The sequence below is a fragment of the Varroa destructor genome, unplaced genomic scaffold (assembly GCF_002443255.2).
Source record: "Varroa destructor unplaced genomic scaffold, Vdes_3.0 BEIS01000002.1, whole genome shotgun sequence".
Classification (NCBI taxonomy): domain Eukaryota; kingdom Metazoa; phylum Arthropoda; class Arachnida; order Mesostigmata; family Varroidae; genus Varroa; species Varroa destructor.
In genome coordinates this window covers 42,861,238-42,875,011 of record NW_019211455.1, presented here as the reverse complement: position 1 = coordinate 42,875,011, position 13,774 = coordinate 42,861,238, and the positions used below count along the sequence as shown (strand labels likewise).

At 38.5% G+C, this 13,774-nt stretch overlaps 2 protein-coding genes across 4 annotated transcripts; one reads left to right on the top strand and one right to left on the bottom strand.

The window, feature by feature from the left end:
• Positions 1 to 6: 6 nt before the first annotated feature.
• On the top strand, positions 7 to 4,641 carry LOC111245253 (uncharacterized). 3 transcript variants are annotated; one of them, XM_022793370.2, is made up of 3 exons: positions 37 to 142; positions 1,090 to 1,193; positions 3,017 to 4,641. In XM_022793370.2, the coding sequence occupies exon 3, from the start codon at positions 3,052 to 3,054 to the stop codon at positions 4,501 to 4,503; it is 1,452 nt and encodes a 483-aa protein (XP_022649105.1). In that variant the 5' UTR covers positions 37 to 142; positions 1,090 to 1,193; positions 3,017 to 3,051; the 3' UTR covers positions 4,504 to 4,641. The 3 variants fall into 3 exon arrangements, with proteins under 3 accessions (XP_022649109.1, XP_022649105.1, XP_022649108.1); XM_022793374.2 differs by lacking the exon at positions 1,090 to 1,193 and having other exon boundaries at positions 7 to 142; XM_022793373.2 differs by lacking the exons at positions 37 to 142; positions 1,090 to 1,193 and adding an exon at positions 2,092 to 2,452.
• Positions 4,642 to 5,367: 726 nt separating this feature from the next.
• Positions 5,368 to 11,575, bottom strand: LOC111245539 (serine/threonine-protein phosphatase Pgam5, mitochondrial-like). The gene is made up of 6 exons (XM_022794023.2): positions 11,272 to 11,575; positions 9,047 to 9,240; positions 8,727 to 8,876; positions 8,236 to 8,428; positions 6,769 to 6,875; positions 5,368 to 6,195 (listed from the first exon to the last, which is right to left on the bottom strand). The coding sequence occupies exons 2-6, from the start codon at positions 9,238 to 9,240 to the stop codon at positions 6,030 to 6,032; spliced, it is 810 nt and encodes a 269-aa protein (XP_022649758.1). The 5' UTR covers positions 11,272 to 11,575; the 3' UTR covers positions 5,368 to 6,029.
• Between the last annotated feature and the right edge of the window lie 2,199 nt (positions 11,576 to 13,774).

The following is a 13,774-nucleotide window of genomic DNA, read 5'->3' as shown; positions in this document are numbered from 1 at the left end:
GGAGTAGATCTATAAGACAAAAAAAAAAAAGGGTTCTAGGTTTCATGTTCGATAGTGCCGCATCGTTTTGGTGGGTGACCTCTCTCAGCAGGAAACGAAGTGTTTCTACGCCTGGTTGGAATTTTCGCCAATGAAGACATCCGTAAGTTTAGTAGGCAGACACATTAGCACTGCACCATTACGCAGACACTCGAGACGATCCTAGATTACCTCGTCCTGAGTTTAGCAGCACAGAGCGTAAACAAATATCATTTTGTGGGAGCCAATTATAACAGTAGCGGATGTAAAGCGCATTTATTAGTTTCTTAGAAGACTTTCTACGCGAATACAATGTAATGCTCCTGTTAGGCAACCTTTGTTTTGCTAGTACTTAAGTTTTACTCAAACTAGCAAGCTTTTAGTCAGTAGAAAGTTCAATGCGTTCATGTAAATATCAATACAGTAACATGCTTATGGAAGGGAACATAACGAAGATCCGTAAACATGTCAGTCGATGGCAGCGCTATCAGCGCTAACAGGTTTGAGATAACAGAAGAACAAAAATCAAAAACACGTTTGTTAGGACACTTAAAACCAATTTAGAAAAACCAAGTATTTAAAACAAATGATAAATACAAATGTTGCTAGGACACTCGTAGCGGTTATGACTAAAGTGGGCAATCGTCGCAGGGCACGGTACAAAAGACAAGATGGATATCTTACTCTTATCTTTTAGCTCTAGAATAAGTCCATTACGGTTGTCATGAAATAAACAACAGCGGCTATGCAGCGAGACACAGCCGCTCTAATAATATAGAATTAGAAACGAAGGTTACTATTAAATATTTGTCATTATTTCGACTACATACTGTCACCAGATATTTCAATGACTAAGGTAACCGCCGATACAACTGAGAACAAATTTGTTTTTCAAAACGGAAATTTACTTTTCTTCTCACTACTAAACATCACGTAAATCAAGAAAATTGTACGGGTAGCTCTCATTTATGAACTCAATAGGTCACAATGGCTGCCACGGAGAATGCATTGGAAGTTTATAGAAGGCCATGAGGTGCGCGCAGTTAACTTCGTGCGTCTCGAATGCCTCAGTTTTAGGTGTCTTTCTGGACTCCACTGTAACGGAAGCCATGAGGTGCGCGCACTCAACCTCGTGATATTGGAGCCAAAAAATGTGAATTCCTCTAGCGCTGTTGGTATGCCTATCATTAAGACTTCATTACTGCAAAAAAATTACTATACGAAATCTTTGTAAACATGTTTTGCTGATATCCGTACAGACAACGTTTACACAACACTGTTCTCACTGGGGCCCCAACTATAATCGCAATATTGTTTGCTCTTTAGTGACCTTTGGTATCCAGATGCTTGCAGTCCGGTTTGATTAATTATTAATATATATGTGTAGATAATAACGAACAGAATTATTGGACGCATATAGTAAAAATCGAGTTTGGAAATTATCCCCTGTCTACAGGTCTATTCAGGAACAAAAAAGGAAAAAAAAAAGAAAAAATATAACTGTTTTTACATTGCCATGTGCCAACGAATCCTAGTTCACTACGCAGTTTTGGCTCAAAAGAGCTTAGCGATTGTCCCAAAGTCCCAGACATCTCATGGTATTTGTATAGTAGTGTTTGTGCAGAATAGCTTAAATACTTAAGTTAATGAAAAGAGAAGTACCGAAATCATAATGAGGCCACCGTGTTAGTAATCTTGAGGGCTCACAATGCGTATTCCAGCTTTATGAGAAATAAATTAACTTCTGAACACATTGTTGCTACAATACTTTATGCTAAATAATCTGTATACAATAAATTCTGATAAATTGAGTCCCCGTGACGCTGCATTGGTAGCGTGTTTGCCTGTTACACTCAGAGATACGTCAGATGGTGTTGATTCAAATCCGAGCACAAATAGTCTTTGGTTTATGCTGGGACGAGCCAGTTGTTTAAATTGACGCTAAAAAACAATATCGCACGTGAAACTTGAAATACTTATTCTAGTTAACTGCAAATATTGCATAGAAGCTTTCCGAACGAAAGTTAGCGAAGTTTCTATTCGTTGGCCGCCGAAATCGTAGCTTCAGTACAAGTCGATCGCGCGGGCGATTTCAGCCAGCTGTTCCATAGAACTGAACTACTACGGACAGCTATGAGCCAATACGGTGTCAATTTATATGGATACTTTCTACCTTTCTAGTAAATGGTTGTCGATAATTTTTGAGTATTAAGTGGTCTCAATTAACTACACATCAAAGGTCTTTGACTAAAGCAGTCTTACCATTCATCTATCAATTATCTTGTGTGATACGTAAGTCCATGTCTATGAAATTTTCGTCTACGCAGTGCTCAACGTGAATAACATCTGAAGAAAAAATAATGAAGTTATCCTAAATGATTAAAACTTTGGCAAAAACGGATGATCATGAAACTATCACTCGGCAAGGAAAGAGGTAAATCCAGGTTGAAGTAGCAATGGAGGCTCTGAAACAAATAGAGTCCAGAGTACAGAAGTTGATAATAAATAAGGGCTTAATCGGTAGGGCATAAGCAAGGTTTTTGGTATGAGCTAAATAGCATATAAAATTCATAATCCCTTCAGATAAGTAGTGGGTCGCTCTAAACTTCATTGCGCGTGTTGGTAGTCCGTCTTACGTATAAAAACGGGTTGTTTACCTCAACGCGATAAACAAGGCAGATTACCCTGCAATCTGTAGTTGTGGGACACACAAGTAAACCTATTATTCGACTATACAAGTGGTCTTGCGGGCCTATCGTGTCTGTGCGACCACTAAACAAATAACTATAACGATTTCATCATAATTTCATATGTTCTGTTAAAAAATATATTAGGGAACCATCCTCTTCTAAAGTTTGCTTTACATTTAATCCCTTTATTATCTCGAATTATATTGGTACCTGTTGGTGGACCAAGCACAACACAACCTCCATCATGATTTATCGCCAATATAGATATTAAGATAATACGCTATTTATGATGTTACTTTTTTCCATAGATGTTTAGAATATATCCCAAACTGAGTAAGCAGACATGTCGTCCGAAGAGGACGAAGGAACTTCGGGCTCAGTAACAGAGATTGAATGGTGGCTTCGTGGATACGTACGTGAAGCCAGCCGCCAAGGATGGAATCTAAGCCGTCAGGTGTCAGCGGTCATCGAAGCGTTTGAAGCATACCGAGATTTATCCAGCACCAGCAAGCAACGAGACCCGTATCAAATGATAAATCTACGGCAAATCGACTATACAGTGACTATATCTGATGATTCGGACGAGGCGGAAGCTGGCTCCTTTGAGGACCTTCGCGAAAGTCAACGTACTGAATCTAAACCGAAAGACATTAACGCAAAGATTCTCGTAAAAGAAGAACCAGTCGAGGCTACTGATGATAACAATGTGCAACTATCCGAACTCAACGTTGAAAAACATAGGGAGAGTCCTGCCAGGCCCCGCGGAACAGAACATCTGTTACCTACTCAAAAGGTTTCGCTACAATCGCGATTCCCGACTAAGATTATGTCTGATATTGAAGAGGGATCGCATGAAGAGAGTGAAAATTTGCTAACGAATATTGATATGTCACCTAAATGCGGCTTGGTATTATTGCCTTTAAATGGTAAGGATTCCATATTGAATCAACAACATGAAACTTCATGTGCTCTCCGGGAGGTTCCTATCAACCAAAATAATTGTGACTCAAAAATTAATAACCTCTACGTAACTGGTTTACACTCATCTTCTTTTCTACAAAATACGGCTATTTCGAATCAGGAACCTCAAGCTTCCTTAAAACAGATACGTATTAAGCAGGAGAGGTGTGACAACACATCAATTGTGTACAGTAATAGGGACGTGTCGGAAGAGCTGCTCGCCACCCAAAAGCTTCCGTCGCCAAAGCGAAGAACTCGAATAGATCCAACAACGATGCCTCACATGTCATGGACTATTAAGAACGAGTCGAATAACAACCATTTACAACATTCTCTATTAACCCAGGCGATTCCCTCTCACCGGCAGCATAATCAGCACACTGTTGAACTCGTTGTAAAAAATAAAGCTAAAGAAAATCTAGCTCAGACAACAGGTTTGCCCTGCAACGCTCGAAAACTCTCACCTAGGTTTAGTGAGATTCCAAAAGTACGACCTGGACATAGCAATAGTTATATCTCATATGATAAGCTGACCAAAAAATTGGAGTGGAATAGCCAAATTACCATAGCAGCGTATAATAACATCTGTTCTGCTCGGTCTCAGACGAAAAGTTTATTAGATAAGAATTTATCTAACAGCGACATAGACGTTGCTGATGCCAGCTGCGAGGACAATGCCACCCAGTTACTTGATTACCCGTTTTCACGAATCAAAAGCTTGGATAATGCAACAACATCATTAACGGATCTTCCTTTAGTTAGCTTGGACGAGCCTTGGGTGGAAGGTGACGAGACAAGGGACTTTGGCCAAGAAGACACGCATCTCCTACGTTAAAATATGTATAACTCGATAGTAGGTTCTGCAGTTCTACTTTCATGTGATAATAACAGTTTCAATATGTACTATCATTCAGGCTTTACGCCAAGCCCTCAGCTCCAATAAAACATTTAATAAACAACGCAAGTTTGTATATACATGGAGTAATCCTTTTACGCAGCTAGGTCAGACAGACTGGTTGAACTATATTAGAGAATTGAAAAAGACAAGTCAAACCTTGCGATAAGTGCAAAGACCATATGAGTGGTCTCGTGTAATACTACTTGCTAGGGGGACCGAACTACCATTGTATGTGTCGTTATTCTTTTTAATCTTTCTAATCTTGAGCTGGAATAGACGCATCTTCCGAAGATTTTACGTAGGACCTCAGCTATGTGTATTTTAAACGTTTTTGTCTACCATGTAATAACCAAAACCGTAGTCAGTATTTGTTCGACTGACATAAACTTAACGACATATCAGAATCAACTTGTCTAGAACATTATTAGTAAGCTACTTATTTGGTCAACGAATGATTTGACTATGCTTACCTAACTTGAAAAGAAGTAATTAATATTTGTCATTTGTTCTGGGACCAATTTCAGCATGTGTTAGCAACAGAAAGCTCTAGGTGAGCCCAGTATCCTATGTTTATAAGATAAAGGATAGTAGAGACCGACGTAAATCTATGGTATGAAAAAATGACGTTTTAGTTCGGACAGAATTTGGTCTTCGGCTGGAACAATAGCACTTCAACTATCAATCCATTTTTTCATCATCGAACGCCTACTTTTGTCGCGATCTTGCATTTCTTCAAATTAAAAAAATTGAGCAAAATTATGAACAATCAATACGATTAGATCATAAAAAATCTGTACTGTGTCGGAATTGTTATCATATAAATTTTATTTTACTTACACGCTTTGCCTTAACAACGGTGTAAAAATACTCATAATTACATTTACCTCATAAATTCCTTAATTGTCAAATCGTTTGTACAGTGATCGAAAAATTCATGTTAAGCTGGATACGTTCCAGCAGATAACTGAGTTACCAAAGTTAAAAGAATTTTACATGGAAACACTCGAAACTCTTTGTCTGTTGTCTACGTTCCGTTTCATGTGCTCGTGACCACTATATGATGGTAAGTATATCGGGGTCACTTGGGGGTTAAACTCGAATCAATAGATTATTATTAACGACATTGCAGTACTGAACAATTTCAACTCTGAACACAGGGAGGCTAATGTCCAGCATAAATATAGTTCATGGATTTGTGTAGAGCTCGGTCTGATTTGATTTTTCTCATGCGCTTAATTATTCGAGGTCTTGGATCACTGACTAAGTTTCATAGGTATGTCACAGGATACTAAGTACTAGTCATGCATGATATCCGCTTAATGTTCTGGCATTTTTTTAAGTTATACAACTATTTCTATACTGCCCGCGTAAAAGGGGTAGCCGATTACGACAAAATCGACTTCATTTTCAGGCCCACTTCGCTCATGCAACGCAAAACACTGTGCCCACTACGGAATACTTCGTCAGCAGAACGTCAGCTTTTCCGGAGGCATATAACCGGCGTCTCCGATGCATTTTACGCTGACAGTGCCTTTTGGTGAAATGCTTAGCCACGTAATCGATGCGTGTCGGAGCGAGAAACGAAGCCACGCCTCAGGCGGCAACTGGAGAGCTCTGCAGAGGAGATACCTGTAATTGAGACGTACAATTTTATACATGTTAGTGGAAACATTGTCTGTTGGCAAACCTGGACAAAATGCTTTGTCCTGCAGCTAAAACTGTATCTACTAGAACCATGTAGAACTTGAAAAACTGAATTTTTCCGTTTTAGCTTTAAATTTCAATCATATTCTGTGCGTTCTAGGAGATTTCACAAATTGTAAGCATGAATGAACTGTCAACGACATTTGCTACGCGAAAAGTGTGACTAACTAAGAATGCGTACATAAATATGAACGCGATATATCGCGGTACTCATTACTGGAAGACATCGGTTATTGGTGGGAATATCCGGCACGACCTATTAGAGACTGGACGTGTCGACCGTTATAATCTGCATTCATACAAAAAATTTGAGATATGTGCTTTTTGGTGTACTCCTTGCAAAGAACATTTAACATGAAATGTACAAGGGACCTATTTTTGCTAATCGTAACAGTGACAATAATGAGCCAAACACAGGAACAATAATAGGACCAATGAAATAATGCTAACTGGTCTCTACATCAACGAACATGAAAGTGAGTCAAGCTTAATATATACCGAATAACATTCGCATGGCAGATTAGCATTTCATAAGAGTCTTCCTTTTGCTGAGGATCTGCTCTGTGAAAGTATCTTCGGAAAGCAGCTTCGATACGAGCGCTATCCTGAAAATATGAAACAAGTATAAAAAGCACAGGCAACGGTTAATAACTATGTTACATTTAAAAGAGAAAAAGTTACTTATACTATCGAATTGTGAAACCATAGTCTTATCCAAATTAATATTATTTTTGAACAGTCTCCATTACCTGTGCCATATGTCACCCGCAATTTGCTTAACGAGAAATTACTGCTCTAATTTCAATTATAATTATCACTTGTATACCGATGAACAACTACTCTCTGAAGGAAGTGAAAAGATGTACTGCTACGCAAGTGAATAGAATAAAAAGTCGAAATCAGGGTTTATTAGACGTCCCCGCGATACAATGTGGTGGCGCACTTGTTTACTAATTAGAGGGCCACAGGGGTGGTCCAAGCTTGAAATCGGGTTTGGCACTTTTTGTTACATGCTGGGAGCGGCTAGCCTGAAGCAGAGCTTCCTAAGGTAGTACCAAAAATAGAACACGAAAATAAATTAGGGACCCACTAGAAAGAATCATGGTTATATATTATATTATAATCGGTTTTTTTCACATGTACGTACAAAAGAAGATCGTAGTCGATGAAAGCCTAGGAATAAGTATTGTAATAGGTTCAAACCACGCTAACTAAGCAGCGTTCAGTAAAATTCCATATAACTAATAGTATGATGTTTGGTAAAGATCTATTATGTTATCCGCTTGCAGAACACAAAAGAAGTGGGAAAAGTGATAATTCAATTGATACGTTCAAAATGAAGGTCCACTCATCGGACGATTTCGGATCGAGTTACGTAGCCTATCAAGAAATTGTGAAACAAGTATTTTGGCAAGTCCCTCAACACCAGTAAACGAGTAATAGAGACGAGTTTCAAAACCTATCAGGCGTCATTATTTTCTTTCGAAGCATTAGCCTCATGACTCATATTCTCTCGTTGTGAAATATGACAATGTAGTAAATAATTAACAACAGATAATTATCGATCACCTTCTATAACAGCATTGTTCTCAACGATCTTCAGCCTGTCGCTCTACACAAACAGGTATATCGTTCAAAATGCCTGCATCTTTTAACGTCATCATCTAACTGCCTATCAGCAACGTCCAAATCACTCGATACGTTTGTTTCGTAGGTATCTTTATCCTGTACGACTCTGATGGTAGCAGTAAATTGCTTCCTCACCTCGAAGGGAACTGTGGCCGACTTTGACCCTCCACCGAACTGTGTGTGTAAACAGCTCTAGAGCTATTTATGTAACTTATTCCCCACAGTCTAGCATGAAATTCAGGAGGAGCTAGGTAAAGGCGATGTACGCATTTTCGAGGAGTTACATAAAGAACAAATCAAGCTAAGAGTAGGCAGCCATTATGTAAGGTCCCTTACTTGGAAAAATTGCCGCTCCTCTGGTTGCCACGTAGAAATTTTTGGCTCAGGGGGGCAGGGTGCACCTTCGCGTAAGAACTCACACTGCTCTCTGGGACCATCAACATGACGGCAAATAATGTCCGCTGTTTCCACGGCCCGCGTCATTGTTGAGTTCACGATACGGTTGAACCGAAATCCTAGTTTCTTTAGCCTGTATATGAGTAGCGAATCAATCGACATGAATAGCTTGATCATATCTAAGCGCGATAAAAACGATACACAATGATTACACTATTTGTGTTAATAAAAAAAGAGTTTTTTCAAATCAGTGCACACGTATGTTTTTAAAATGTGTTATTTTCTAGCATGAATAGAAACATAAGATGTAACTCGTATGATTAGAGGCTTGCTTGTTTTGTCTAGGATATTCACATTGAAAAACAACTGAACGCTTTAAACACATCAATAATAATATGGCTAAGGCGCATGTCGAATACAACAATACAAACCTCAGCCCTGTCAGCTCGGCTTGTTCTCGTCCCAATGGAGTAAGTATACGCTCATCGTCGGTGTCCTTCATATCAAAATACTGGCCATGTCTGATGAGAAATATATGGCGAGTTGCTCTCGGCTGATAAGCTTCGACAGCCGCGTTATGCCTACAAAAAAATATTTCACATTTCCACAATTTGATTAATTACAGTTGTACAGTCAAATCAAATTTAGACAATCATAAGGTATATGATGGGCTTGCAAAATCACTAATGTACTATTACTGAATCGCAACAGTCTTAATCAGCATTAAAATTCCAACAGTAAAATTCCAAACTTGTTCTGTTCTGCTGGATCACTAGTCTTCAGCGGTCTCACACACGAACACGGATCGCGCTGATCCCAGTTGTGGTCCCACAATGTTACGGGCTCGTAGTTCACCGTCCACGCAGCATGAAGCCGATCCCGACTGTACACAAATGCAGCAACGGCACCTCCACCTAATGAGGTTGCAAAAATGCGACCCAACATCTAAACAACAATGGAAATAGCCCATAAGAAAATGATTAGCAGACCGATACTACTGGACTGTAATGAGTTGATCAGTACTTAAACAACTCTCCCTCTTCCCCGAAAGATTAAAGCAAACGCCATTTTCTTATCAACGTTATCTTGTTAAAACATTTTAATGCTTAGATCTGGGTTGGGTTTACAGTCTGGAGGCTCAAATTGTTCCGTTCGTATATGGCACTCTCCATTCGAAGACTCCTTTGCTGTAACCTGTATTTGACACCGATAAAGTACCTGTGTAAAACGTAACTCAAACGAAAGATAGAGATATTTCTATTTTTATGGAAGAAGGCACACGTATGTTAAAATTCATCGCGCCTAATTCAAATACTCTTCTATGGCCAATAACAGGTATACTGCGCTGCGAAACACTGCCACAGACCGCGCGAGATACCTAACCGAACGATGCTTTGGAGGCTTGGTTAAACGCAGCACACTCCTTTTTTTAATCAGAAAAATCGTGGACAGTAACGCTGCGCGAGGCCCTGTTATGAGAATAATTCCTGGATGGTTCCAATTCCTTAAAATCTGTCGATATTGATAGGTAATCTGTATGACCGGCATGTCTATTCTAAGATGATACAGAAGACCCACCTTTGTGCCAGAGCTCATAGAGTTCTCCCATAAGAGTACCGCCGGATTTGCATATGAATTATAAACGTCAGCTAGAGGGCGCTGCCGTTTATTACAACGGGATGCTATTGGTTTGGGTTGTCGCTAGTGGTACTCTATTTTTCGATTATTAAATCGATCTCGACATCGCAGTACGAGCGCCTTGACAAAGCAAAGTAAATCTATAAAAGGTTGTTTTTCAGGATAAATATCCATTTCATTCACTGTGTTCAAGACCTTCGAAAGGCCAGTGCCTAGAGCTGCAACTCTTTCGTAAGAAGTCTGCGATATACTTTAGAAAATCGTCGGACACCAAAAGACCGGATACTTCAAGTTCCAACGTCTTTTAATAGACACATAAGTAACCAATATGGCCACTTTGATAAAAACTATGTGAAGTTAGGTACTAGGGTTAGGGTTGTAAGTATTCACGCCCTATGATTATGATTCTTTATAGCACTAAAATAAATAATAAATGCGTGAAGAAAAAAAAGCTTTTCTTATTGATGCCTTAACAGATTAGGTGGAAACTGTGACGGCAGAATGTTTGATAGGACAGCGTACGATACACTCAAAAATGGCTGTTATAACTTAAACAATAGTAAAAAAAAGTCTTGGTTGATCCAAAATATTACGAAATTTCGTTCGAAACGGCGGTTTTACCTTAATACACAAATAACAGCCAAAATTTTGCGGAAATTTAAATAGAATACTTGTTCAGTGCTGTCCAATATAGGGAGGTTATTATTTTCAAGGCATGTACTGCTAATAACAGTTCAACTGATTTTGTTTTTAAGCGAGCTTCAACAGACATCGGAAATAGTACAGAACAAAGGCCATACCTAACGAAGAGATCCTATGTTTTTCAATTACATATTGTGGTGTACAATTTAATAATTGATTGATATTTAGCTACTTGACCACTTTCCTAAGTGTTTAACTTAACATCTTAACATTGCTACAGCTAGTCATAGAACCGGACAGGTGCAGAAAACAGGTGCTTTACGTTTATAGTAAATATTTGACGCCTCAATACCGACATAGAAAAAACTCTGCATCGTAGAGAAAAACCTATTTTTCCAGTAGTTTTCTAACTCTGACACCATGAAAGGGTATCAATTCAACGTGTTGCTTAAATTTTCATGTGCACCATATAATAGATATTAGTTGTGTCGCTGCGCCATAAAATTATACAAATAATGAATGACAACAAAAGTTTAATGTACCCATTCAGAGTGTCCATAATATTAGGAACCGAGATAAATGTCAAAGTGCAAACATCCGGTGAAACAAGTTCTCCTCATTAATCCCTCAACGATTTCTTAAAAAACAATACTCTGAGTTTTGTGCTACCGTCTCTTGACTCAATTGGCTTCGTACCTTTTACTGTGTAGTCGCGTGATGACTGGTTCGTTAATTCGTCGTATAGATCCAATAGACTATTTTACAAAACTAGGGCCGTCGATTGTCGAACGCACAAAGAAATGCGTACAAGGCAAAGAGGACAAAATCTTCTTGGCTAGAAAGCTTTTTGGAGGCTGTTTTCGTGAAATTACTAGGTCTATAGATGCCAGACCGTTTAGCTATTCCCCTTGTAGGGAACAACCCTTTCTTTAGCGCAATTGCGGTACTGTCTTGCCCTCTCTGACTCGACTTGTTGCCGGTTGCTGCTTTGTTTGGGTAAAACACACACCTGCTTCTAGCAGACGACAAGAGCTATTTCCAACTGTGTTGTGCATAGGCATGGCCCGATAAGTTTTAGTGCCAAATTCTCTCGAAGCTATCATATAAGGACATGTACTATTTTAGCTATCCTAGGCGTGGCATGATAATAAAAACTAGCTAATTATGGGACAGTTGTGAAGCTTTAATGCGCCTCAGAAACAGCTCGCACGGAAAAAATATTTTGTGTATTAAATAGGCAAGTGAGACTTCTTTGCCTTTAGTCACTACGACCAAATAAACAAAGTTTAGAATACGATAGTGTGGGTTGGGAAATTAGCAAACTACGCCCTCTGTTCAGATGCTAAGGAAAATGGATCTTCCGGTGCTACCTTACCTGGCCATTGCTTGTTGTGCATGTCCAACTAACCCGTTCAAAGTAGTATAAAGAAAAGAAAATGTTTATATTAAAAACAACATTGGCGCGTACTCTCTACCTGCCCATGTACGCTTTGAGAATTTTCTTTGATGACTGCAAAATATTTGACAGAAAATAAAACACATATGTATTTTAAAATGGCCAGCTTCGCTGCTTGGGCTTCAGTTCATCAGTTACCTTATAACTACTGTATGCAACAAGTGTAAATAAATGAAGAAATTATTCGTATTGGATTAGGTCAGCGTGGTTCTTTTATTAATGATGATCAGATGTGTAATACGATTGTAATAAATTGTACTAAATATGGTGAAACATCGTATACACTAGGGGCAACGTTTTTTAGCTAGATTAAATCTTATTTTATATCAAGCTGCATTAAACACGATTCAATTGAAATATAGTCATGCACAGATCGTGAATCCGTCAAAATGTGGCACATTATTCTGACGCACTTGACACCAAAATGTAATTAAATCCTTCTCTGAATCTTCTAAATAGAATAAGAATACATAAGAACATAATTAAGATAATCTAATACATCCAGCCCCCTTATCAGGTTGTACATTTTATTGAAAAAATGAACTAAACACATACCGATTAGAAATAGTGCTAGCTTGTAATAATCATAATAAATCGACTTAAAGTTTCAAGGCTTCAGCATGATTTAATAAGTCTCGGCCGGAAGCAGTGATTTTTTTGACGACAAAGTTAGGCCAGTTGAAATGTTTCCTTGAAGATGTGCGATAGGTATAACATTCATATACAATGCTAATACACTTTGAAAAAACCTCTAGGAATAGGAAAACCTACATTTAACAACGAGTAATCAAAGGCTATATGGCTTTTGTCGTAGAGGGAAAAAGACTTAAAATCTGTGCGATAACAACGATTTTTACACATCTACCAGCTAGTAATTACCATTAAATCGACTGATGGAATTCCCGGCTTGCCACAGTCTGGCTTAACCTAAACCTTCTCTGAGTCAATCCCTTTAGGAAACAAGTTGGTAACCTTCAGATAGCACATTTTTAGAATAAAAAAGAAACATTTGAAACATTTTTCACTGCGGTCGGCAATCTCAAATCAGCCACGCAAATAACGTTTTTTCTTATTTATTCAATAACAGTAAAAGCAACTTACCAGAATTTGAGAAGTGGTTGACCCTCTGCCCGGATATTGTTACAACACTATCCAAAACTCTAGCAGCGCTGGATAATCTCTCTCCAAAAAATACATGTTTTTTTATTATATTAATTTTTGTTTACAGTAAGAAAGAGTACCTATAAGTACACTGCTAGCTGTTCCCGCCCAAATGTCCAGCATTCGACGTTTGAATTTAAAAACCCGTACTTTTCAAATTCCAGGTACTAGATTATACCAAACGATATTTTTCAATGCAAATGCTTCGAAGCAAGCATATGTTTCAATATTTTCGTGGTCTCAGTTGGCGTTTGGCTGACATCCAATGAACAGAAGAAATTTCAGATTTACGTAGCCAATCCTCGCTTGGTGGCAGAATAAATGATGGTAAGTCATGCCGCTCGAATGCTAAAAAAGATAGACCTGGTGAACACATATTTTCCCTTCTTGAATTTGCTACTACTATTTATCTTTACGCAGATAACTTTAAATGGGTATTAAGCAGAAACAAAGAGTCTTCTTTACAAGTATATTTTCCTTATTTTTTCAATTATGGCAAATTGCAACCCTCAATCACAGGTATTCCTAAATGATACCTGTGCCAGTTAATAGATTGTCACTTCGACACCCATTTTAACTCGC

Bases quoted from the DNA above. Each gene is read 5' to 3' on its own strand.
- LOC111245539 (XM_022794023.2), bottom strand. From the start codon at position 9,240: ATGTTGGGTCGCATTTTTGCAACCTCATTAGGTGGAGGTGCCGTTGCT. The intron at 6,876-8,235 runs GTAAGGGACCTT...TCATATTTTCAG, and splicing joins AGGAGCGGCAATTTTTCCAA to GATAGCGCTCGTATCGAAGC. The intron at 6,196-6,768 runs GTATATATTAAG...TCTCAATTACAG, and splicing joins TGCCATGCGAATGTTATTCG to GTATCTCCTCTGCAGAGCTC.
- LOC111245253 (XM_022793374.2), top strand. From the start codon at position 3,052: ATGTCGTCCGAAGAGGACGAAGGAACTTCGGGCTCAGTAACAGAGATT.